Source organism: Colossoma macropomum, unplaced genomic scaffold (assembly GCF_904425465.1).
Source record: "Colossoma macropomum unplaced genomic scaffold, Colossoma_macropomum, whole genome shotgun sequence".
In the NCBI taxonomy this organism is placed as follows: domain Eukaryota; kingdom Metazoa; phylum Chordata; class Actinopteri; order Characiformes; family Serrasalmidae; genus Colossoma; species Colossoma macropomum.
The window spans coordinates 16,454,334-16,478,003 of NW_023494791.1; the positions used below are offsets into that span (position 1 = coordinate 16,454,334).

A 23,670-nucleotide genomic window follows, 5' to 3' on the forward strand; every position below is an offset into this window, starting at 1 on the left:
ACATGTGGAGAGTAAAACAAGTATTAGCTTTAAAGGCCACTGTTTCATTGCAAGTGGTTTTGGAATCTAAAAGCTGCTCACTGGTAGCTTTCTGCAGGAGGCGAGGTACGCTAAGGGCATGATCATGCACTGTGTTTAGACAGTAGTTGTTGTGAAGGGCTCCTGTAGCTCTGGTCTCTAATGACTGCAGTGTAATTGCTATAGTAAAAGCTGGATCAGTGAAACGGCGCTAATCAATAAAGTCTTCATCAGCCATTTCCCCTTGTGATTCCCCCTCATTTCTACCCTAATTGCTCTTTTTCATCCAACAAGGTTCTGTGCCATGAGCAAGGAGTGTGTGCAAAGAAAAGGTGTGTGTATGTGTGTGTGTGTGTGTGTATGTGTGCCCACCTCTACGTGATATATTTCATTTAAACTCTATATCCCTCTGTAGTCTCATGATTGCAAAACTGCAAAATACTGTATCAACATATTAATAATTTGTGAAATTCAATCATGTACCACATCAAACCACTCCATTTTAAACAGATCCTTTGCTCTTAATCTTTAGTTTTAAAAGAGAGAAACAAGCCCCCATAAGACTGTGCCTCCCTGCAAATTAAATCCTTAAACGTAACTTCTGTGACATTGTTTAGCTCAGTGATTGGTAAGGTCAGTCCTGGAACGCCATGCTCTTGGGCAACAAACATTCTCAAATAAGTGAATGAAGATGATGTCAGGACCACAGTTCCTTCAGGGCTCTTCCAGTATGCCACAAAGGCATTATTATGGCATTACACCATGTTTCATATGATAATGTTTAATCCATCCACTTACTGAATAGTATATCATCGCTGTCCAGAATAAAAAAACAAGAACCTCCATTTTTTTCACAAAGCAGCTGCACTGCCAAAGCATGAAAATTTCAAGAATGGACCAATAGAAATGGTGCAAAATTGCTTAGAATAATATCTCTTTAAATGAACATACATTAAAAGCAAAGAACATTTTTGTTTTCTCCTGTAAAGTTGGCATTCTGGAAATACTTGTTTTTTTTATTTTTATTTTTTATTTTTTTGGACAGAGATGATCTACAAACCTCAAATTGAAAAAAAGTTGAGACAGTATGTTAAATGCAAATAAAACAGAAAGCAGCAATTTGTAAGTCGTAAAAAGTTGTAAATGGCCAGGGCCCACCAGCAGGTCCAAAGTTTTATTACACACTTCTATAATCTAAGAATAGCTCAGCCAGTTTGCACTGAAGTCCATGTTGCTACTAAATAATGTGATTTAGTATGTAATAAGCCTGTCATTTTACAGGGTTAAATAGAAACAGTACAAAGACAAAAAAGTTGGGACAGGAATGTTGTTAAATGTTCAAAAAACTTTCCTCAACAAGCAATGGCAAGGATTTTAGTTATTTCACCCTCTACAGTGCATGACATCATCAAAAGATTCAGGGAATATGGAGAAATCTCACACAAGGCACAAAGGGCAAGGCCGAAATGCCTGTGACCTCCAATCCCTCAGAGGGCACTACATCAAAAACCAGCATGTTTCTGTGACGGATAGGCTCAGGCATATCTTGACAAACCGCTGTCAATAAACACTGTTCATCACTGCATCCAAAAATGCAAGTTAAGGCTGTACTACGCACTATGCAGAAATGCCGCCGACTTCTCTGGGCTCGTGCTTATCTGAAATGGAAACGCATATTGTGGTCTCACGAGTCCACCTTTCAAATTGTTTCAGGAAGTAAAGGACATCATGTTCTCTGGTCTAAATGAAGAAAAGAACTTTCCAGATTATTACCAGTGTAAAGTTTAAAAGCCAAGTTTGTAATATACAATACACATTATCACATTTACATTACCTGGTTTCGAATGTTATGTAAATAACATTATATTTGGAAAAAATCCAATATCCAAAAAGGAGGAATATTTTAGGGATCAGAATGCTTAATTAAAACAACTTGGCCCATATCAGTGGCATCAAACTCATAGCATAGCATAGTTTAATACTAAACCTGCTGTAAAAATCCCAGTTTGACTAATGACAGTCGCAGTAATCAGATCTTAGATGAAGCATTAAATCAAGTGTCTTAGAAATGGAAAATATTAGATCTCTTGATATGGAGTTTGTCTCCTGGTGTATGTAGAAGGAAATTATTATTACTTTACAAATATCTATTCCTCCCAGTAAATAATTGTAACAGTTGTTAAAGTGAGAAAGATAGACTCTTATATAACTTCATAGTTATATACAGTATATACGTACATAGAAATGGACTAGGAGATTTAGCATCAGTCAGTATGACAATATGACAGCATAACCCTGCTCACCTTGGTTTGAACACATGGTTCACACACACCAGCTCTGATCACATGTTCTGGCATAGGGAGAATTATGGGTCAATTAAGCCTCAGAGAGAGAGATGACCATCAACAACCTCTGTTCCACCCCCCGATCCCATGAGAAGTTGACCTTTGTGATTTTTCTTGCAAGGAGAGCAGACTCATTGAGTAGGTGTGTGAGTGTTTGTGTGTTTTTGAGTGTGTGCTTGGTGTGCGTTATGAAGTGCTAAATGGCCGCTTGTGTGTAGTGATGCTTGCATGACCCATCCTGTCACTCTAGGGCATATGGAGCCGACCGCTCATTTCCCTCGGGAATTAACACCATGCTGATTTACTACCAGTGAAGGGCAATAATCACTAAAGGAGGCCAAATTAGTCCCCAATTTCCCACGTGTGTGTGTGTGTGTGTGTGTGTATTGTTTGTGTATATGTGTGCTGTGAGCTTGAAGATTAGGAACTGAAAGTCAAGGGGAAAATTCTGTATGTGTGCGTATTCAAACAACTGGAATAAAGATAGTGATGGTTTCAGATCTAAATATTAGCCTATAAGCTATTAGTTTATATTAACTATAATAGCTTATTTAATAGCTGGATCCCCTGCAAATCGTACCGCACTTCTTTGGGAAATAAGCCCATATGATGTGTGGTCATTTGCTCTCGTGCTTGACTTACAGCCCCATATATTTCATGGTTGTTCTACAGTGAGAACTCATCTTCAGTATTAAAACCAATACATCTCAAGGGTGCGATTTTTATCGACATTTCCCATTACCAGCTCTTCACGTTTATAGAGGAGGCCATAAATACCTAGTCCTGTTCAAAATTTTGATGGCTCTCTGTGCTATGAAGAGATCAATTGTCAAACGCGTTGAGTTAGTATCAGAGGCCGGCAGGTCAGATGCACTGAAAAACAGGCTCACTAACTTTCTGAAGGAGACTTAGATGGCATGCGTTATCTCAAAGAGGATGTGTTTCAGGGTCAGAAAGGTCACTGGATCACTTAATGGACAAGTAAAATTTTATTTTACATGTTTTGTATTTTAAATGTTTTAGAAGATTTTGTATGAACCTGCTAAAGAAACAATGATCTGTAGTTTTTTCACTCAGCTCATAATGAATAAATGCTTCATACTAAGGTAGGTAAGTTAAGTTAAAGTGGATGGTGAAAGAAATGCATGTTAGTGTGAGATTGTTTAGCTTAAAGGACCTATTTCATGGAAAATCACATTTTCCTCACTGTTTTAAAATAAACTAGTTTGTAGTATGTAAAGAGTTTACTCCTGAGTCCAAGCAGTTTATACATGAAAATTAAGCAAAACAACCTGTAAGTGAAATTAAGTTTTTACATCTCCTACAGGGATGAAATGTAAATTTAAGATGTTTAACATATTACAAAAAATGAAACAGAAAATCTAAAATGTGCCATAGCTTTTGCACGTCAAATTTGATGTTTTACCCAATATATTAAATTTAGAAAAATAAGCAATAATTCTGCATTAAAATGTGCAGAGGTGTAGAGGACTTAATCTTAATTTTCACTTACAACCTCAAAAACTTAGGGTGCTGTGCACAATGTAAATATAAACATAATGCAATGATGTGCAAATCAATTAAACTCTGTATTTAATTGAAATAGTACAAAGACAACATATTAAATGTTGTAACTGAGAAACTTTATTGTTTTTTGAAAAATATATGCCCATTTTGAATTTGATGCCAGCAACACATTTCAAAAAAGTTGGGACAGGGGCAACAAAAGACTGGTAAAGTTGAGTAATGCTAAAAAAAAAACATGTGATGGAAAATCTTACAACTAATTGGCTAAATGGCAACAGTCACATTGGTCAGTCACATGATTGGGTATATAAAGAGTATCCCAGAGTGGCTGAGTTTTTCAGAAGTGAAGATGGGGAAAGGTTCACCACTGTGGGGGCAAATAGTGCAACAATTAAAAAATAACATAAAATAGCAAAAAAACTGAGGATTTCATCATCTATGGTACACAATACCATTAATAGTTTGAGAAAATCCAGAAAAATCTCTGCATGCAAGGGACAAGGCTGAAAACCAATACTGGCTGGCCATGATATTCAGTCCTTCAGGTGACACTGCGTTAAAAACAGACACAATTCTGTGGTGAAAATTGTGTTTGGGCTGAGTAAATACTTCCAAAAAACATCATCTGTGAACACAATTCGTCGCTGCAAGTTAAAACTCTACAATGCAAAGAAAAAACCCATATAAACAGGATCCAAAAATGCTGCCGCCTTCTCTAGGCCCAAGCTTATTTAAGATGGAATGAGGCAAAGTGGAAAAGTGTCTGCAGTCTGATGAATCAACATTTGAAATTCTTTTTGAAAATCATGGACGCAGTGTCCTCCCAGCTAAAGACTAATCTCACTTGTTATCAGAGCACAGTTCAAAATGCAGCATCTGTGATGGTCTGGGGGGTGCATTAGTGCACATGGCATGTGTGACGTGCACATCTGTGAAGGCACCATTATTGCTGAACGATTTATACAGGTTTTGGCAACATATGCTGGCAACATCCAGATGACATCTTTTTCATCTTGGTTATTTCAGCAAGACAACGTCAAACCACCTTCTGCATGTATTACAACAGCATAGCCCCATAGTAAAAGAGTCTGGGTGCTGAACTGGCCTGGCTGCAGTCCAGACCTGTCACCCATTGAAAACATTCGGCCCAACTTTTTAAATATGTGTTGCTGGCATCAAATTCAAAACAGGAAAATCTTTTTTTAAAAAACTATGAAATTTCTTAGTTTCACCATTTAATATGTTGTCTTTGCACTATTTTCAAATAAATACAGGGTTTACATGATTTGCACAGCACTGTATTCTGTTTTTATTTAGATTTTGCCCAGCGTCCCAACTTTTTTGGAGATGGGTTTGACAAAATGAACAAAATGTATTTGACTGTTTCTGCCTTTGCAACCTTTCTTTGTTGTATTGATACTTGGATATTTATTTATGTCTTTTTTTTTATTGTATTTTCTATTGACAAATCCCCCCCTTTTTGCATTGTAATATTTGTTGATTCAATAAAAGCAGGGGGAAAAAAAAAACAAAAACAAAAAAAATACTGCCTATTCAGCTGTTTAGCCTGTCTATTAACACTGCAGTTATAAGAAGTGCTTTAGCCTGAGCTGATTTTTGAATGAAGGCAGCCAGTTAGAACGGACATAATTTACATATCTTAAAGGTACAGTAACACAACAATCTGTTAAGGGATAAAGAGAAGTGAAATGGTAGGTGTAAAAATGATTTATGACTGCTTTATTACATAAATCTACACAAGCATCGTAAATGGACCCCAGGGGTGGAAATAAATAACTAAAATACAAGAAAACGTTTATGAGTCCGTCCAGGCTAAGCTTTTTAGGCACTCCATCTTAATGCTAGTTACAGAGCTTGTTGAGGGAGATGTGTTGCATATAATCGTTTGCAAAGGCCATTTTTTCTCTCTTTCTCTCTCTCCTCTGAGGAGACAGCCTACCTCCAGCACTGCACACGGCCACCGCCGGTTAACCTCCTGCCCGACAAATGCAACCACGATCACATTCCTTGACAGACACGGCCGTGCGGAGAGAGGGTGTTACTGTAGTGAACCCCCAGCCAATCAGCATACGGTTTGAATGCATTGCTAAGAAAAGCGTTCAATAAAGCAAGCCGACCTTCAGCGAGTGGCTGCGCTGCGTTGCCAGGAGAGGAGTGTGCGAGGAGAGAGAGAGCAAGAGAGAGAAAGAGAGAGAGAGAGAGAGAGAGAGAGAGAAAACCAGCGAAGGTTGCTGCCCTCAGAACGACACCGCGTTTTCTCTGTGAATCGACCTAAACACCTCTTCAAAGGGTTTTCATGCGTTTGAGAAAACAAGGACATTTTACAGGTAAATGATGTTTTTCGTTCGAACGACTCAGCGAGATCCGAGCGGCGCCCCTGAGCTCGCCGCTAGTCTGCTGGCTATTCCTATTGTAGCCTCCAGCATGGTAGTAAGACTAGGCAGCCCTGCAATTAGTTCTTCACCCACTGTCATTTCTTACGTCTCACGACACTTTGGCGTCTTTCTTTCCTCCATATTCTTCGCATACAAACGCTGAAATGGGAAATATCCACAGCGAGCTAGTCCATCAACCAGCCTGATGAAATCTCCTTTTACGAGACAGCGCGTCTCGAAAGACCAACACGTTCACAATTCTCGCCTCCTGTTCGTCTAATCTCCACGAATCATTGTGGAAATACTAATATTAATTAATAGTAGTGTCTGAAAGTTGAACATCTACGTCTGCCAGAGACACAAGACTGTGTTACCGTGTTACTGCTACTGTACTATACTGAATGGTCTTTGCTCGTAGGTTGGTGGAGGGATGACACTGACGAGGGGCTCCTTTACTTACTCGACTGGAGAAGAGTACAGTGGAGAATGGAAAGAAGGCAAGTTGTTACCCAGTAAATAGTCTGGACTTCATATCACAACAGTTCCTTTCTTAAAACAAGTGTGTACCCGTGTTCTTTCATGTTTTGTGGCTTTGGCATTACAGTGTCACATCCAACAGTGCAGCTTAAACAGCCTCGAAACAGAGCTTTTCTTACCTATTGATGTGTTTACAGCATTAAAGATGATCAACATTAGATTATTAGAACCACTTCACTGTGCAATATCACAACTTAAAGCATCATATACATTTTGTACCTTTTGCGGAATTATGGAAAATGTCTAGACCTTCACAAATCAGGACAACTCTAGTTCTTTTTGCAAACTACATCCTTGTGCATTTAGGATTAGTGAATGCCAAAAACAACTTTTGCCAAAAAGGCTAAATCCTAATTAGCTGTCTCCCAGTGACTCAACAAGATTGCCCTCACATAGCTTTTAAAGGCTTTCTGTGGCTGTAATCCACAAAGGTGGTCTGTGGCTTTTAGCTCAGAGGAGGAATCTAGTGAATACAGTGGTTTGATAACAGAAGAGTTGTACTGTAACTTGAAATTGATTTCCTCTGTAGCATTTGATTACCTCTTGTTCTGCTATCAACATTAAATGCGGTATCTTATTTGACGTTTGATATGTGTGTCATATTTAGGGAAGAGACATGGTGTAGGGCAGCTGAAGTTCTCTGATGGTACCTGCTATAAGGGCCACTTTGAGAACGGCCTGTTCCACGGCTGTGGGGTGCTTATGTTTCCTGACGGATCCAGGTGAGACAATGTGTGATCAGATTACTATCCTCAGGCAGCATAGTAGCACTTAAAGGGCCCACATCATGGAAAACTGAATTTTCCCCAATTTTTTTTTAATTAAAATAATTTGATATAGTATATAAACATTGGTAAAGTTCAAAATATTAACTTCTCAGCCTGTTTTGAAAATTTACGCAAGTCTACCTATTTAGTCTATCAAGCTGAAGTGTTTCAGCCAGGCCTGCTTTTTTATGAATGATAAAAAGCAGGCCTGGCTGAAACACTTCTGTTTGGTTGCAACAAATCAGAACAGAGCTTATTTACATATCGGTTTTAAAGGCGCAGTAACAAAAACAGCCTGTTTAATTCTAAGGGATAAAGGGAGATTGGAAAATGGTCACATAAAAATGAATTACTGAACCACACATAACAGTAAGTGGAATAAATGCAAGCAAAATGAAGATATGGGCCTCAGATCTCATGGATAAGCATGCTTTAGTGTTGGCTAGACATGCTGTATGTACTTTTGTTGTATGTGTGATGATCACTTACTAATACATTTAACACTGTTTCTGGCTTCAAGATATGAGGGTGAATTTGTCCAAGGAAAATTCCAAGGAGTTGGAGTCTTCAGCAGGTTCGATGGCATGAAGTTTGAAGGGGAATTCAAGAACGGTCGTGTGGAAGGATATGGTACAGTTTTAAATTTTATCAGAACTTTTGAAGAGAGCAATGAGAGGGCTTCTATTATTTCCAGTCAGTGACAATTAAATCTAGTAAATACAATCTAATGAAATATTACAGGCCTATGATGATGTTGTGCAGTAAATATGCAGCTTTGTTATAGATGCACTCAGTTAATTAACTGTTAAAGTTCCACACTTTGTTGGAAAATGATGAGAACTGTAAAGAGAAATGTGAAATTTGCAGCCTTATCTGCAGTAATGGTGTGTGTTTGCAGAAATGTGCTGAAATTGCTTGTGGAACTTAATGAAATGAAGAATGGGCCAATAGAGATCTTATCCATGATGATGGCTCCTCTTGCAGGGTTACTGACATTTCCGGATGGTTCCCATGGTATTCCACGGAATGAGGGGGTCTTTTCCAACAACAAGCTGCTGAAACGGGAAAAGAGCCAGGCGGTGGTGCAGCGGGCCAGGAGCTCGGCTTCCTCTGCCCGCGGCCTCTCTGTATGACCAGCAGCCCTCAGTGAGGAAACACCCCCCCCACACACACACATACTGCTGCTCTCAGATCAACCCCTAAACTCTACTTCTAATGCAGTGGTAAAAGTTAAAGAGCAGAACCGCTTCTGGAGCTGTATGTAGAGGGGTTCCCTTGATGTGTACGTTCCAGAAGACCCTCAGGAATGGATAACAGGGTTTCCCTTCCGTTCTCTCTCTTTCTCTCTCTGTCTCTGTTTCTCAGTGCTGCTCTGCCTTGGTTGCCTATGGCTTAAAGAACATCAAAAAAATGGGCAAAGTTTTTTATTGCTGCATAATTGAGAACCACTTCATCTTAGATATTGACAAACCAAAGTCACCATTAACAACATGGGGCTACAGAGTGCTGGAAATGAAGGTGTGTTTGTAAAACAAATTATTTGCCTTTGTGAGACGGTGATTGTGCACTTTCTTTATCACTTATTTAATACATTTATCATCACTTAAGTTATTTCAGTGTTACTTTAAGCACAGTTTGCATTGTGTGATTCATTTAAAAGTATATCAAAATGTTATTTATGAATGAGTATATATACCTCATACGAATTACATTTGAAACCCAATGTCAGTGATAGAGATAAACAGAAACTTATTAGTTGACTTACTTTAAGATTGTACAGAATTAAGTGTTATTAATTGAAATCGGGCAGTCTGGGCTTTGAGGAGTTCACAGAAGTGTTCTTTCTGACCGTGTATTCACATGATAATCACCAGTATGTGTATCAGAATCCTTTATATTTATGCACTTGCAGTGCAGTATTTTGATGATACATGTGAGGGCAGTTTTGTAAATAATGAAATTGGATTATACGAGCATGTACTTAGAAGTTACAAAGTGTTAGTGTATCATGTAAATACATTGCAGACACCTAAAAGTTGGAATGAATATACACAGAAAAATGCAATCTATCTGATGAATAATATTTAAAAACATACTAGTTGATATTCCATACCACCCACTACTAACACTGTTCATTTTCAGAGATTTTGTTTGATTGACTAACTGTATTTACACTGTTTTTGCCATGCACAGTATCCATGAGAGGAGCTTTACTCATCACTTTATCAAACACTCTAACACCAAAATGTGTATTACCTTTGGTATTTACTTGAACAGAATGGAAAAAAAAGTTTTTTTCCCTTTTAGGAAAAAAAAATGCAGATTTCAAAGAAGAATAAAAAGCTTTGATGAGGTGCTCAGCAAGTGCTTGTTTTTATTGTCCAGAAATTACAATTCACTCGGTCCCTATTTTGAATTCCTATATGAAAAGTGCAGTCATACCAGTGACTGACCGCAAGCTTTCTGCTCATAAATTGGATTACAGCCTTTACATACACCAAAAGCAAGTCTTTGTGCAGCAGATAAAATGAAGAAATTTCTTTATAACAAAACCAGATGCTCTGTAATATATATTTTAACGCCACCACAGCACTCAATAAGTGAGCCTGGTCATTTGCCTATTTAGCTTCATCTTATTGTGAACAAATGAGATTCAAGCCACTACTACTTTTACCAGACATGATGACCAAACCAGGCTAAGCAGTGCCCTCCAGTGGTCATACTAACACACTGCATGCAAAATAATGCAACTCTGAAGTATACCGCTAAAGTACATTACTGATGTTCTAAAAATGATCTATGTTTTGTTCAACAAAATTAAACAGAAAGTGCTGCTGGTTGGGAAATAAACATTAAGGATTGAAGGTGCTGTATGGCCACGGGTTCAAAATCTTGAGAAAAGACTGTAAAACCATGGCACTCCTCATTAATTAAAGCCTTTATTATAAATGACTATGGACAAAAAAATCTCTCAACGTGTTTAGCCATAGCCATGTTATAATACAGGCTTTTATTTAATGAAGAGTTTCCTGATTTTACACTTTTTTCTCATGACCTACATTTTGGTGGTAGAAAGTTGCTGAAACAGTATTTGAAGGCTCATAGCTGAGAAACATGTTTTATATGTTCAGCAGAGCCAAACTATACCTTAGCTAAGTGTGTACAGTGCTCACAGATGAAACATTGATGGTCATACTGGTTTGCATTCCAAAGATAATGCCAATTAATTCCAGCATTGTCTAGTGCAGCAGTACTGCTAACATCATTACCTCTCAACTGTGGGCCTTTTGTTTTTCATACAGTGTAGATATATACGTAAATATGGAATATACTGTATTTACAATGCAAAACAAGATCCATATTCAAACTTTCAATCTACCATACATTATTAATCATTCGGTAAGCATGAAGATGTTTCCAGTGAAACTATCCATTGAAAAACTGAATTAATTCCTATTCTAACAGGCTTACATAGCTTGCAACTGACAGTGCCAGTGGCAAGAAATCCCTCACTATGCACTAATGACACAGTGCCAGAAACTCAGAGGTCATCGTGTAAGCAGGCCACATGCAGGGATTACCACTCTCGCAGACTCCCTGCTGTGTGTGTGTGGTGCTTACAAAACCCACTTAAAAAAGCCCACTTATCGATTTGCACTCTTCTCCACAGGTCAAGGGACATTTTTGCTATATTGTCAGTTTTAAGTTGATGAAGCAGAGGATTGCAAAATTTTAAAGCAAGATCTAACTGTCTCATATGACTGGCATGAGCATATCTATTTCACCCGGGCAGAACGGTGCCCCCTGATAATATCAGGAAACTATGCATCGTGGCCTCTTCACAAACCCCTCTGTTAAGTCAGGGACAAAGCACAAATCCTAACCATGCTCCCTCTGTGCTCTATGAACACTGGCTTATATTTATAAAACAAAGCCCTTAACATTTGTACATTAATGCCCTTAGCAATCCAGGCAAATTTTGTCATGTACATGTAAGAAACCATTTCAGTCGCAATTTCAATCATTCAAATTGCATTCGGCCCTAAAATCATACCAGTGCAGTCGGTCAAATATTCAGTTAGCATTGTTGTGGGTTTCCGTTACATGAAAAAAGACAAAGTTATACCCAAGAATGTAACAAATGTTAAAGAATAAAGGTCTCAGATCTGCTTAAATGCTTGAATATTTAACAAGTAGTAGATGGAACCAAATGAATATTTAATGAAATGCTAAATATGTCAAGTGTAAGGCTAGAATTCCTGAGACAGAATAATTAAACAAATCCTGAGTTAGGTGCAATAACAGAAACACTAATACACTCTGTAACAATCTGAAATTTTGAGGAGTCACTTGTATCCACCTGTATCCTATAATAGGCAAAAACAAACTAACCATTTCAAATAAATTAATATTTAAATACATTTTGTGCTGTAGTGTAAACACAAGAGAGGTTTCTATAGCTAAGAAAGTGTGCTGAAAGTAATTTTAGAATGGTAAAATGTGAAAAGCATCATTCTGGAGAAACTTTCTGTTTCAGAATTGTTCACAGTGGTGGTGACAGGAACCAGACATCTGAAGCATTCAATGCATGAAAGCTACATGATTGAAAGCTATTACATGAAATAGTTATGATTCCAGATTTACCACTACTTTACCACTGTCAGCATAAAAACTCAGTGGATGTGTAAGTTCACTGCTCATTTTAGATAGTAAATAAAATGTCTATATTTGCGTTGTAAACATTATGACCCCTGGTTCCTATCATCACCACAGTAAATAAATCAGAGTTAGTAAGTTTCTCCAAAATGCATTTCACATCAAACCATCCAAAATGACTTTGTTTACCCAACAGGGCAATGTTCACGTTTCTGTATTGCTCCATGCATAATCTATAAATAAAGCAGGCTTTTATCATAGCCATTCAACATAATTCAGCTAACAAGGAGCATCAATCCAGCAACAGAGTTCCAGCATTAGTCCTCCCATGTGTGGACACCAGCCTCCTCAGCTGTAGCCCCCTCAACCTCAATCAGAAGTGATGAAGTGTGGCATTCAGGCCAGTCCCCCCTCATTCATCTGCTCCAGCTTCTCCAGCGTCTCCTTGGTGTCAAACTGCCACATCTTCACCTGTTCTGTGGCTGTAATGCCCTCCTGAAATACACAGAGTTGTGCTTATAATAAAACTCAACCAGTCTGGGAATCGTGGAGTTATAAACATACTACATTTGTTCATCTGCAATACTTACAGCATTCTTGATCTTCATGTCTGCTCCAGCCAAAATAAGCAACTTGACAATTTTGTATCGGTTCAGTCTGACAGCATCATGCAGGGCTGTATCCCCTTCCTTAAGAACCATCAGAATGGGTTAGGCTTGTGATATTAACTAAATACATGACACACTCTTAAAGCTGTAAAAAATCTCAGCACAAAACTGTCCATAACTCCACAGCTCTTACCCTATCTTGGGCATTAATTTTGATGCCACTGGCCAGAAGGTGCTCCACAACTTCCCAGTGACCAGTCCTGGTAGCCACATGTAAAGGTGTGCTCATGAGCTGTGGGGATGGGAATCATGCTAATGTAAAGAATGTACTTCATCTGTAGAGTCATGGTTCAGGTCTAGGGCTTTTAAAAAACGTATTACCTTGTCCCTAATGTTTAACTTAGCTCCCCTGCTCTGCAGGACTTTGAGAACTCCTAGACGTCCACCTCTGCAAGCCCAGTGCATAGCTGTGCAGTCCAACTGAGAGAACAGCAGTAAAAAAACCAGTTCATTTCAAAACGGCACCATAAATGAAGGATCCTAGAAACCTGAATAAACTGCATTGATTTACAGAGAAGATCCTCAAATTTTCTTACGCGGTCTTGTAAGTTGATGTCTGCTCCCTTATCCAGTAACCTCTCTACAACCATAACATGACCCTCAAAAGCTGCCCTGTGCAGTGCTGATTTTCTGAACTGTGTGAAAAAATGAACAAATGATTAAATGATTGAATGAATGTATTGTCACTGTCAAAACAAAACCTTTTATCTGCAAAAAAGTAACTTTACATTAGAAGGCAAAAACATACTTTACTTTTAATGCAAGTCAATGCCATATCCATTCATCATAGAATTTACACAATGTTTTGTGTCAAGGGCAGCTGGCACTTTTCAATTATGTAAAAAAAGTGATCAACAATAAAAATGGAGATACAAGGTTTTGTTACAACAGCATCAGAGGGAGCATGGTTATGATTTGTGCTTGGTACAGAAATACCTCATCACACGTGTCTGGATCACCTCCATCTTCTAAGAACTTTTCCACAATTTTTAGTTTTCCTTTTGTAGCTGCCATTAAGAAGTCTTCACGATCCACAGGCCCCTGCATGGTACACGAGATAAAAACATTTTTAGAAAAACATTATTTCAGAGTTGGAGATACTAAAAGGAAAATTCTGTAGCCCGCCAAAATAAAGTAGTGCATTTCGTTTCGCTTGAATTTTAGTTTGGCAAGTAGTCTGGATTGAAATCATGAAATCTAACCATTTAAAAAATACATAAAACCCTGAGTTAGTAGGCTTTGATACTATTTTCAGTGAAAGTGCTTGAGTTTCCTCACCGCAGGAACGTCAGCCAGGCCACTTGGGTCAACTGCTTTGTTCTTGATCTTCTTCCTCAAACGAAGCTGAGTGATGTTCTCAGCACCTCCAAGATCTACTATCTCACGCCTGAGTTCAGACAAGACCTTCCTCGCCTGTTCCTCAGCCTGTCAGCACATTGAAAATATGGTATATGTTGAAGGTATCCATCAAGTGCCCATGTGTTTTTGGATAAAGTGAAGATCAGAGTGATTTACACTAATCTCAATAGTATAACAATGGCAAAATATGACACGTGTTTGATTTCTTTCTCTTTTTTTGTAAACTGAAATGTAAGGTGGAAATACAATTCGCAGTATACATAAAAGGCTTTTTGATGTGAAAGTTCAGCTGTTTCCAGCAGAGACCATTCAGCTATTTACTGCAGCACAGTAAAAGCAGTATGCTTCTCTCATGTTTATGGGCACAGTGTGAGCTAAGGCACAGGAACTGTTCTGCGTTCCACTCATTTCTGACCATTAATAAAGCTGGTGACCAGCACAGACACCTCTAGGCTTGTAAACCATTAGATGCCAGGGTGCTGAGTTTGGTTAATAGCAGTCATAATATAGAGTGACACTCAATAAACCAAAGATGGTCTGAGAGTTCCCTGTGCACAGGTCATTCCAGCATGGGAAGACTGCAATAGGCCAAAAACAGTGAGAAGTATGTTGAAAATAATTAATCTTATCATTCTAACTTAATGAAAAAGTCATGTCATCATTTGCATTTATCGTTTAAGTACCAATTTTATTTGTAAAAACACACTGTGGTAACACTGTTAGGTGTCACTGGAGCGGCCGTCAGTGGAGCCCCTCCTTTTTCCTGATCACATGGGTGGACTTAAATAACCAGCACACTTGTACATGATAGACATTCCTAAGCAGGTTCTTGGTGCTGTGAGCTGGTTTGGTGTGTCTGTCTGTGACAAAATGATCTTTTGATTCCTTTACCAAAGATATGCATTACTGACAAGCATGTCTGTTTGAATTTATTTATCACAGACTGTTTAGTTTATGATGAGTTTATAATTAATATCATGCTTTGTATAGAGACTAATGGTTCCTTTGTTTGAACTTGCTGCACTGAAACCTCCTCTGCCTGTCTTCTTATCGACACCACCACCATTAGTAGTCTAGACAAACCAATAAGCTGTTCAAAGTCCAGAAATACAAAAACATTTTTTTTTATGTATTTTATAACTCTACACTATGTTCTGTTACTAAAATACTTTAAAAATAAGAATTTAATTTAAGCTATATGTAATATGAAAAATTTGCTTGTTCTCTCATTTAGTGAGGGGTTGGGATTACGATAACTTTCTGACAAGACAAATCAGCACCTCACGGTTCAACTTTAGTCCACAGGCCGCACTTTGGGCAGTCCTGTTTTAAAGTAACCAAAATTTAATAATCAACTTTCTTGTTAAGTCAATTCTTTGAAGGTTTTATCCCATCAATGAACATTCTTAGTGCAAAGAAATGCACATATGCTTATATACATAGAAAATCAGACACACTCTGACCTGCACATTTGCAATACTCTGATTAAGTGATTCACTGCTCTTCTCTGTGGTGTCTCCAGGGCTGTGCACTATCAAAATTCCCAGCTTCCGTGCACGTGCTCGACGTTTCTGAAAACATCAAGGCAAGAAGACGCAAGAAGATGTTGAACTTCATTAACACAAAACTTGATAAACAGTCTAATGTGGATTTAAAATGACATTTAGTACTAACTACTGTCTGTAAGAGTAAAATGAATAATTCAGTAAGTTACTGCCATCTGTAAGAGTTAATTACAGATAGTAGTTATTTAATAGTTACTAAGTGTAAAAGAGTAAATCATCATTGTCCAAAAAAAATCATTTATCTCCAAAATAGTAACTTTACAGGAGAAGGCAAACATTTTCTTAGAAGTTGATGTAAAGAGATTGTATTCCAATTGTTTTTGTAATTTTGTAATTGCATTTTTATTGCTCCATTCTTCATAAAACTTTTACACAAGGTAAAAAAATTCTCATAAATTAAGGTACATGTTTGTTGTTTCTTTGTTTTTTGGACAGTAATGACATTTCATAATTCAATAAGCTACTGAATTTACTTTTTCGAACGTGCATTAAAATGCTTGATTAAGGTTAAAGTGAATGGGAACTCACAGCACATTCTCCTTTTGCACCATGACACACTTTTTTAACGGAAGATCACAGGAAAAAACAAGACTGCTGTCTTTTTAAATGGTATGATTTGATGAATTGTGACAATATGACCAATCATATTAACTAATGGGTAGGAAAAATGGTCAATTTTGATTTCAAGTTGACTTCAAACGTCATATATTCTAATGATGTCATCATAATGTGAATTACAAAATATCAAAATAATACATTGACACATCTTAGTATTAGTATAGAACAGTAGTTACACATTTAAAGCCTATCAGTATTCAAGCTATTTCCAACCAAACTTGATGTTAAACACTGTGGTATCAACCTAAATGTACAATAATTTTCCAAAGCATTTCTTCATGCACCCTCACTACTTTCAAGCAAACCAAACAGCTGTAAAACAGTCCTTGTTTACTAACACATCCTCAAAGCTATTCTATAACTTAAAAACAACAACAACATTTTCAATCAGAATCTCTTAAAATCAGCCAGACCTGCTCTCGCTTATCCAGCTCAGCTCTTCGGTCCACTACAGTAGTGGCCCACAGGATACTCTCGTCCATCCTGATGAAAGAGAATCACAATCTGAAAGCAGACGTATACTAGCCACTAGCAGCTCTACTGAAGCACAAGTGTCTTTATCTTGATAATATATAATAATAGGTTACTCTGAATGAAAGCCTTAACGGTAACTGGCACCTATAAATAAGCAGTGTGTGGAGTCTGCTAAGAGACACAGGGTTATAGAGAATGAGATGTGATGGGGGTGCTCTTATACACACAGCAGGAATGTAAAGCCCACAGTAAGCATTGTGTAACAGGTGTGGTCAGGAGCTGGATAGCACTGCGACATTTGACCCACTCCTGTCCCATGAGCTCAAACTTCGGGCCAGGGACGTCCACTTCCACTGACCCGTCCTGTGCCAGGTCCTGGAGCCCCCATTTTACAAGAGCCTCAGCCTAATAAACACACTGTTTTGGGGATTACGTTATTTATAAGTGTTTCATTAGGGTCAAGTGATACCTTGTAAATACCTGCTACTGTCACACCATACAATGGCCAGTCATCGCAGAGCATTCAGGACCATCCTTGAAGTCACACTTGAGCAGGAATGTCCACAAATGTAGCACGAGACGGTATTAAAATAACTACAAGCTAATAAGCATAGTTGTTTACTAAGTGTACAGTCATTACCACTGCAAAGGAGGTCCAGAAGCAGATTGTTTAAATGGATGAGAAAAGGTCACAGTGTTCTGTTAGATGCTACAATGATAATGCAATTGAATCTAATAAATACTGCATGTGAACATGCTGTACGACTCGGCATTGATGGAAAGACTTGCATCAAATGTATGATTACTCTTATCTTATTTTTTTTCACTGAGTGTGTAGAATATGCACTGTAAAAGTTCTTCAGTGTTTTAACTAATTAAAATTAACTAATTTGGCTATGTTAAAAATTTTGATTTTACTGAATTTCAAATAACTTCCCACAATTTCAGTATTTCAGAATTAAGTTGCTGCTTGGGAATTGTTTACAGTGGTGGTGTTAGGAACCAGGGGTTATGATGTCTAACACATGAATAAAGCCATTTTATTTACTTTCAAAAACAACAAGTGAAACCAACACGTCTTTCAAATTTTTATATTTAATGTTGATAATGATAAAATAATGGTACATCTGAGGTTTCTTTGGGTACTATTTTGCTTTACAGTGCATTGCATGTTTCTCTCAGCTATGAACACATTTTTAAAAATATGTTTTAGGCCAAGAACTTATCTTAAAACTATCATAAAAACAATGTCATCAGGTAATGTATTCATAACTAGACACATCACATATCACCACCACTGTGAAAAATTCTGTTTTCGCAAGTTTCTCCAGAATGGAATATTTAACATGAAACTATTCTCAATGACTTGATTTACATCCTAACTATTTAATTAAGCAGAAATTATGAAAAATCTGTGGAATACCCCTTTAAAGGGGGGCACTATAATAAGAGCGGTGTTCAATACTTAAACAGTTTTCTTTCAGTTTAAATGTATCCATATCCTTCTTTTAAAATTAGCGACCAAATTCCAAACTGTATATGACATCTACACGTGACTCCTACGCATTGTATACAAGGTCCCACAGAGCCAGGTGAATCATTAACCCTGACTGTCAAGGATCAGTCAGAGACAAACAACACTCTCATATAACTGCTGCTAAGAGTCACTGAGTTGAAAGGGCACTGCTGCTTTCTGTCCAACACAACCATGACTTTCATGCCAATAATAAGAAATAAAATCTGAAAAAGGAGGTAAGTGAATAACCATTTCTGTAAATGTTTTAACAATCTATTCCTCTAGCCATTCCCCACATGCAAAGAACGTGGCGGGTGCCTTTGAGAGTGGGCGGCTGAAATGCTTTCAGGTTTACTGGTTTCACTGTGGAAACGTCTGGCTTTGCTGCTGTTTCCAGGAGGAATGCTCAGGCACTGTCAGAAGTGTGGGACCCTGTGGCTAGATGGTCCCTTTAAAGCACCTGAGCGTAAAGGACCCTGATGAGGGCAGTACTCCGGAGCTTGTGGAAGCAGGAAGCTCCAAGACCTCCGGCACCAAGCATCGGAGAGAAGAGTCCAGAGAATTCTTCCTCAACCAGTGGGTTCACATATAATAAGCATGAACAAGGGGACAGTGACCTTTTGCATAGGCCACACTGGAGTTTTGTAGATTTGTTTCATCAATTGCTTATAGGATGTGGTATTTCACATACTGCTACTACTGAAGTTGTGAGTGTGTAGTAATGTGTTATCTCTATCTGTGCAGGCAGAAAAACTTTGCTCTGAGCCTTGTCCTGCTTCTGGGCTGTTATTCAGCACTTCTTGTCCCTGCATATCTGCCTACTCAGCAATCCATCTGGAGTGAGAGAACCACCCCTCAGTCCGTGGTACAGAGTTTAACTTAAAAACTTAATATCCCCTTAATTACCATTTAATACGGTGGTACTGCTGGTTCTGCCAAACACAACCTTTCCTCTTTTATCACACTAGATAAAAAGGGTTAGGCTTTAAGATAAGGATTACTCCATGGCAGTAGTTCTCAACCCGGGCCGAGCACATTTTTTCCTTCTCTAATGAACCCATTTGAAATCAGGAAGGGCTTGTTAATTAAAGTATCCAGACTTTGCCCACAAATGCATGCTTTTGTAGCAACTGTTGCAAGGTTGTACAAGCTTTACAGAACACTGACAACCATCCTATTTAATTACAAACCTACATTTAGAGTGTGCTACTAATTTCAAGTAATAAATTATGTTGCATGCAAAATGTCATACAGTTGGACAGACCAGAAGCAGTTTTCTGTTGCCGTGCAATTGAGCTAACATTAGCATGGAGGCAATTACAAGCCTGCCTAGCTTCAATCTGCTACAACTACAGCTCCATACAATAGCATTTTTAATTTTAATTAAGCTGAATGGAATTTTGGTCAAAATTCTGCAAAGCTTGTCCAGCTGCTCATTTGTGGGTGAGGCTTGGACAATAAGATGATTAATTGAATTAGCTGAATCAAGAAAACACTAAAATTATGGATAGGCAATACTACTAATTTTCTTTTTGATCTGATACCAAGTACTACCAAAGGTTACATCTTATAAGTGATACAAAAACTTTAAAAAGTCTTCTTGTGCATGTGAAAGCAGTTTTTTTTTGTACATTTCTACAGTGAACATCAGTAGGAATTTGGAATTAAAGCTTTTGCTTTAGTATTACATAAACTGCCCTATATGCTCACTATTTAGTGGAATGAAATCCATATGATCTACCATCAAAAAGTTTTCACTCTTTCTCATGTATCTGTTTGTGCTTGTCTATGTGCATCAGAAGCAAATGGAGAGTGTGGAAGGAAAAGTAGTTCCTATCCTACATTTATAACAACCAAAAATATACCAGGACAGAGAACCACTTGTTTACAGGAAAGTAATATAAAACATCCTGAGTTTGGAGGTGTTAAAACAAATTCACATCACTGTTTCTCGGCAGGTTCTGATCAATCGCTCTGCAGCCCTGTTGTCTCAGCCATGCAGCAGCAGCTGGAGCACAGCGAGGCTGAGCACAATACCTCAGTTCCGCAGCCTGCTGGACATCCCTGTCTTCCTGCAGAATGTAACGGCAGAGTGGGAGCTGTCGCCCCCGCTGGGCCTGCAGGGCAGTGAAGAGACACTGGCCCACACCCTCAAAGCTCTCCCCCTTTCTGGGCTGCCCTCTGCCCCAGAGAGATGTAGAAGATGCATGGTGGTGGGGAGTGGCGGAGTCTTGCATGGCAAACAGCTTGGAACCCATATAGATAAATATGACATCATCATCAGGTATCTGGGAAATGGATAAATGATAGATGAAAGAATCAATAAATTAAAAAAAAAAGATGAAAAATTTTAGGAAGAAACAATTGTCACCTTCTATACCAGCATCTTTTATAAAAGCACAATTAAGATCATCACTCAGACCTTTGTTAGTGAAATGTTAGTTGATTTTTTTACATGGTTATATATTTTCAAAATATGATTTATTCTTTGTTTTTCTATTATTATTTTAACATACTTAATGTTTTTGCATTCACGTTTGATTCTTTTCATTTTTACTCTCCTTTTAGCAGTTAGTGTTAATTTAAAACTATTATTATCACTGCATTGAATATTTGTGGTATACAACAAATCTTCAGCATTTTAAATGTACACCACCAACTGAAGACAAATATTTCTTAAGGTTGTTTAATTTTCATGTTTTTAAGAGCTGTGAATGACATTTACAGTGATTTCACCAGCTCAGCTCAAAAAAAATGTGCATTTGGAGTACATCATCAATCTTAAAATAATAACATAAACAAAGCGTGTCGTCTAAACACTTTTAGGATGAACAATGCACCGGTATTTGGATTTGAGACGGATGCCGGTTCAAGAACTACCATTCGACTGGTCTATCCTGAAGGGGCCCCCTTTTCACAACAGGAATACCAGAAGACGGATATAATTGCTTTAGTTGTATTCAAGAGCCTGGATTTAGAGTGGCTTGCCTCTGTTGTGGCAAAGAAGCCTTTGGTGAGCAGATCTCTGATGCTTCACTATCTTATTCTACAACAGCCTTTTGGTATTTATGCAAACACGAAATGTACATACACTGAAATTCTTCTCTTTCTCTTTAGAGCTGGTGGTCTAAACTGTGGTTCTGGAGGCATGTGGTCAATGAGATTCCACTTCAGCCAGAAAGCTTTCGCATACTGAATCCTGAAATACTGAAGAGGACATGGCATGTAATGCTATCTTACAAACAACAGCAAAGAAAGGTGAGACAAATGACTAGTCCTTGGATTCTTGGTCTTTTAGCATGGATATACAGTTGAATTCACCAGAATTACAGATAACTCTAGCCTCCTTCATATCTGACAATTGCTCTATTTCTCTGTCACGTTCTATTGTTTGCTGTCTTGCTACAGAAACACATACGTCTTTTTCAGGACCTTAGTGGCCACACTTCAATTGATCACTAACAAACGTACATATTTTATATATTAATTTCAAAATAGTTCACAAATTATTTGTTTATTTATTGGTTACTGAGTAATGCACCTTAACGAGACTGACAACGGAATAATAAGCTGGCAGTTAAGTGGTTACTGGATTAACAAAGCTCCAGTTTTAGGTGTACATGTGAATTGCTGAAGAGTGGTTAATAATCTGTCCTAGACTGTTCCTACTCTGGGGATCAGCGCGATGGTGCTGGCGCTGCAGCTGTGTGATGAAGTGAGCCTGGCTGGGTTTGGCTATGACCTTCAGCAGCCTGGAGCCCCGCTGCACTACTATGAGACTCTGCGCATGGACGCCATGATGGCACAAGTAGTGCATGATGTCAGCACTGAGAGCCTCTTACTGCGGGATCTAGTTAAAGCTGGAGTCGTGCGTGACCTCACAGGTGCGCTATGATGATCTCACAGCGTCTCTGGGTCCTCCGTGCAGCACCACTATTATTAGAAACTCAGAGAACAAGTAAAAGATTGGGTTTCAAAGCAAGATGCAAAACAACATATGAGTGAAAAAAGGAGACACAAAAAAAATCAACCACTTGTGGAGATGGTTTGTTCAATGTGGCAAATGCATGACCCACAAGCGGCTGCAGATACGAAATGGGAAAAAAGAAAAAACTCTAGGTTTAGGATACACTCTTAAAATTAGCATGAACTCTTTTAGCCCAGTAAGAGTAATTTCAGAATTAAAGGGAATGTTAAGGCAAAAACTCAAATGTACACAGTTTTCCCACTTACCCTAGATGTAGTAAGTTACAAAAGCCAAGACTTGTTTGGTGTCCAAATTTTGCGTCCTTGGTTTAGCCCTGGACCTACGAGGCTAACAATGCTAACTAACAAATACTGAAAGTTATCTTCGCTGCAGGTTAAATACATCTGCAAAAAACTCTCAGACCACATCCAGGTCTTCATTAAGGTCGCACAGACTTATTAATGTGGTTTAGAGGACAGTATGACTTACTGAGAACTATAAAAACGACCAAATCTTCTCTGTGTAGCTGAACACAGCCACTTTAGAGAAGAGGTGCTGTGCCGAATTCCGACTCCTTCGCAGAAACTGCCTCCCAATCGCGTGCACGCGCGTCTCCGGTTTACATTCACAATTTCTGCTGTTTCGTCTTAGAAACATATATCTTTATTTTGAAAATACAACTGACAGTTATAGAAAGAAACAATACAAATTGCGAACAAACTCTGTATGGTCCACATGCCTACGTAACTTGAAGAGCAGTCAAATTTAGGCACAACACCGGAAATGTGTAAATTCAGCATTCATTTTTATAGTTCACAGTAAGTCGCACTGTGTCCTAAACCACAAGTCTGTGGGAAATTAATAAAGGGCTGGATGTGGTTTGAGCTGGCTGAGTGAAGTTTTGGGGATGTATTTACGGAACGGTATCTCATATCACAAAAAAATTGGACACCACACACATCTTGGCTGACATCTGAGGTAAGAAGGAAAATTATGTAAATTAGATTTTTTGCTGAAGTATTTCTTTACGTTTCCATGGTGTGCACTACTGTTTAAGGCACTATTATCCAGCCCAACTCATCAGATCATCAGATAAAATGTAAAAGGTCTCATAACACATGTATGATTACTCAGAGTATTTTAAGGCATTTTTAATAAAATTTCCTTTACAACATTTTTCAGAATCTCATCTTTTACAAAAAGTGCACACATTTCTATTGCTTAATACGATCCAGTAATTAGAACAACACAGTAGCT

General features: G+C 38.2%; 3 protein-coding genes across 3 annotated transcripts; 2 read left to right on the forward strand and 1 right to left on the reverse strand.

Annotated features, from left to right (window-relative positions):
• The first annotated feature begins 6,043 nt into the window (after positions 1 to 6,043).
• Positions 6,044 to 10,147, forward strand: morn4 (MORN repeat containing 4). The gene is made up of 5 exons (XM_036573436.1): positions 6,044 to 6,238; positions 6,705 to 6,783; positions 7,431 to 7,545; positions 8,111 to 8,220; positions 8,575 to 10,147. The coding sequence occupies exons 2-5, from the start codon at positions 6,717 to 6,719 to the stop codon at positions 8,721 to 8,723; spliced, it is 441 nt and encodes a 146-aa protein (XP_036429329.1). The 5' UTR covers positions 6,044 to 6,238; positions 6,705 to 6,716; the 3' UTR covers positions 8,724 to 10,147.
• A 1,447-nt stretch (positions 10,148 to 11,594) lies between these two features.
• On the reverse strand, positions 11,595 to 17,096 carry LOC118809924 (ankyrin repeat domain-containing protein 2). The gene is made up of 9 exons (XM_036573437.1): positions 16,870 to 17,096; positions 15,737 to 15,844; positions 14,193 to 14,339; positions 13,851 to 13,955; positions 13,451 to 13,549; positions 13,236 to 13,334; positions 13,048 to 13,146; positions 12,837 to 12,935; positions 11,595 to 12,741 (listed from the first exon to the last, which is right to left on the reverse strand). The coding sequence occupies exons 1-9, from the start codon at positions 16,936 to 16,938 to the stop codon at positions 12,643 to 12,645; spliced, it is 924 nt and encodes a 307-aa protein (XP_036429330.1). The 5' UTR covers positions 16,939 to 17,096; the 3' UTR covers positions 11,595 to 12,642.
• A 1,452-nt stretch (positions 17,097 to 18,548) lies between these two features.
• st3gal7 (ST3 beta-galactoside alpha-2,3-sialyltransferase 7) lies at positions 18,549 to 23,589 on the forward strand. The gene is made up of 7 exons (XM_036574120.1): positions 18,549 to 18,682; positions 18,844 to 19,022; positions 19,191 to 19,311; positions 20,405 to 20,730; positions 21,273 to 21,459; positions 21,564 to 21,704; positions 22,105 to 23,589. Exons 2-7 carry the CDS (start codon positions 18,889 to 18,891, stop codon positions 22,339 to 22,341), a joined length of 1,146 nt encoding a protein of 381 aa, XP_036430013.1. The 5' UTR covers positions 18,549 to 18,682; positions 18,844 to 18,888; the 3' UTR covers positions 22,342 to 23,589.
• Positions 23,590 to 23,670: the final 81 nt, after the last annotated feature.

What these genes read in the sequence shown, in the direction of transcription:
- LOC118809924 (XM_036573437.1), bottom strand. Translation starts at nt 16,938, where the DNA reads ATGGACGAGAGTATCCTGTGGGCCACTACTGTAGTGGACCGAAGAGCT. An exon ending in GCCTGGCTGACGTTCCTGCG is followed by an intron (nt 13,956 to 14,192) that starts GTGAGGAAACTC and finishes TGTACCATGCAG; the next exon opens with GGGCCTGTGGATCGTGAAGA. An exon ending in ACATCAACTTACAAGACCGC is followed by an intron (nt 13,335 to 13,450) that starts GTAAGAAAATTT and finishes CTGTTCTCTCAG; the next exon opens with TTGGACTGCACAGCTATGCA.
- st3gal7 (XM_036574120.1), top strand. Translation starts at nt 18,889, where the DNA reads ATGGTCCCTTTAAAGCACCTGAGCGTAAAGGACCCTGATGAGGGCAGT. An exon ending in GAACCACCCCTCAGTCCGTG is followed by an intron (nt 19,312 to 20,404) that starts GTACAGAGTTTA and finishes GTTTCTCGGCAG; the next exon opens with GTTCTGATCAATCGCTCTGC. An exon ending in TTGTGGCAAAGAAGCCTTTG is followed by an intron (nt 21,460 to 21,563) that starts GTGAGCAGATCT and finishes CTTTCTCTTTAG; the next exon opens with AGCTGGTGGTCTAAACTGTG.
- morn4 (XM_036573436.1), top strand. Translation starts at nt 6,717, where the DNA reads ATGACACTGACGAGGGGCTCCTTTACTTACTCGACTGGAGAAGAGTAC. An exon ending in CAGTGGAGAATGGAAAGAAG is followed by an intron (nt 6,784 to 7,430) that starts GCAAGTTGTTAC and finishes TGTCATATTTAG; the next exon opens with GGAAGAGACATGGTGTAGGG. An exon ending in CGGTCGTGTGGAAGGATATG is followed by an intron (nt 8,221 to 8,574) that starts GTACAGTTTTAA and finishes CTCCTCTTGCAG; the next exon opens with GGTTACTGACATTTCCGGAT.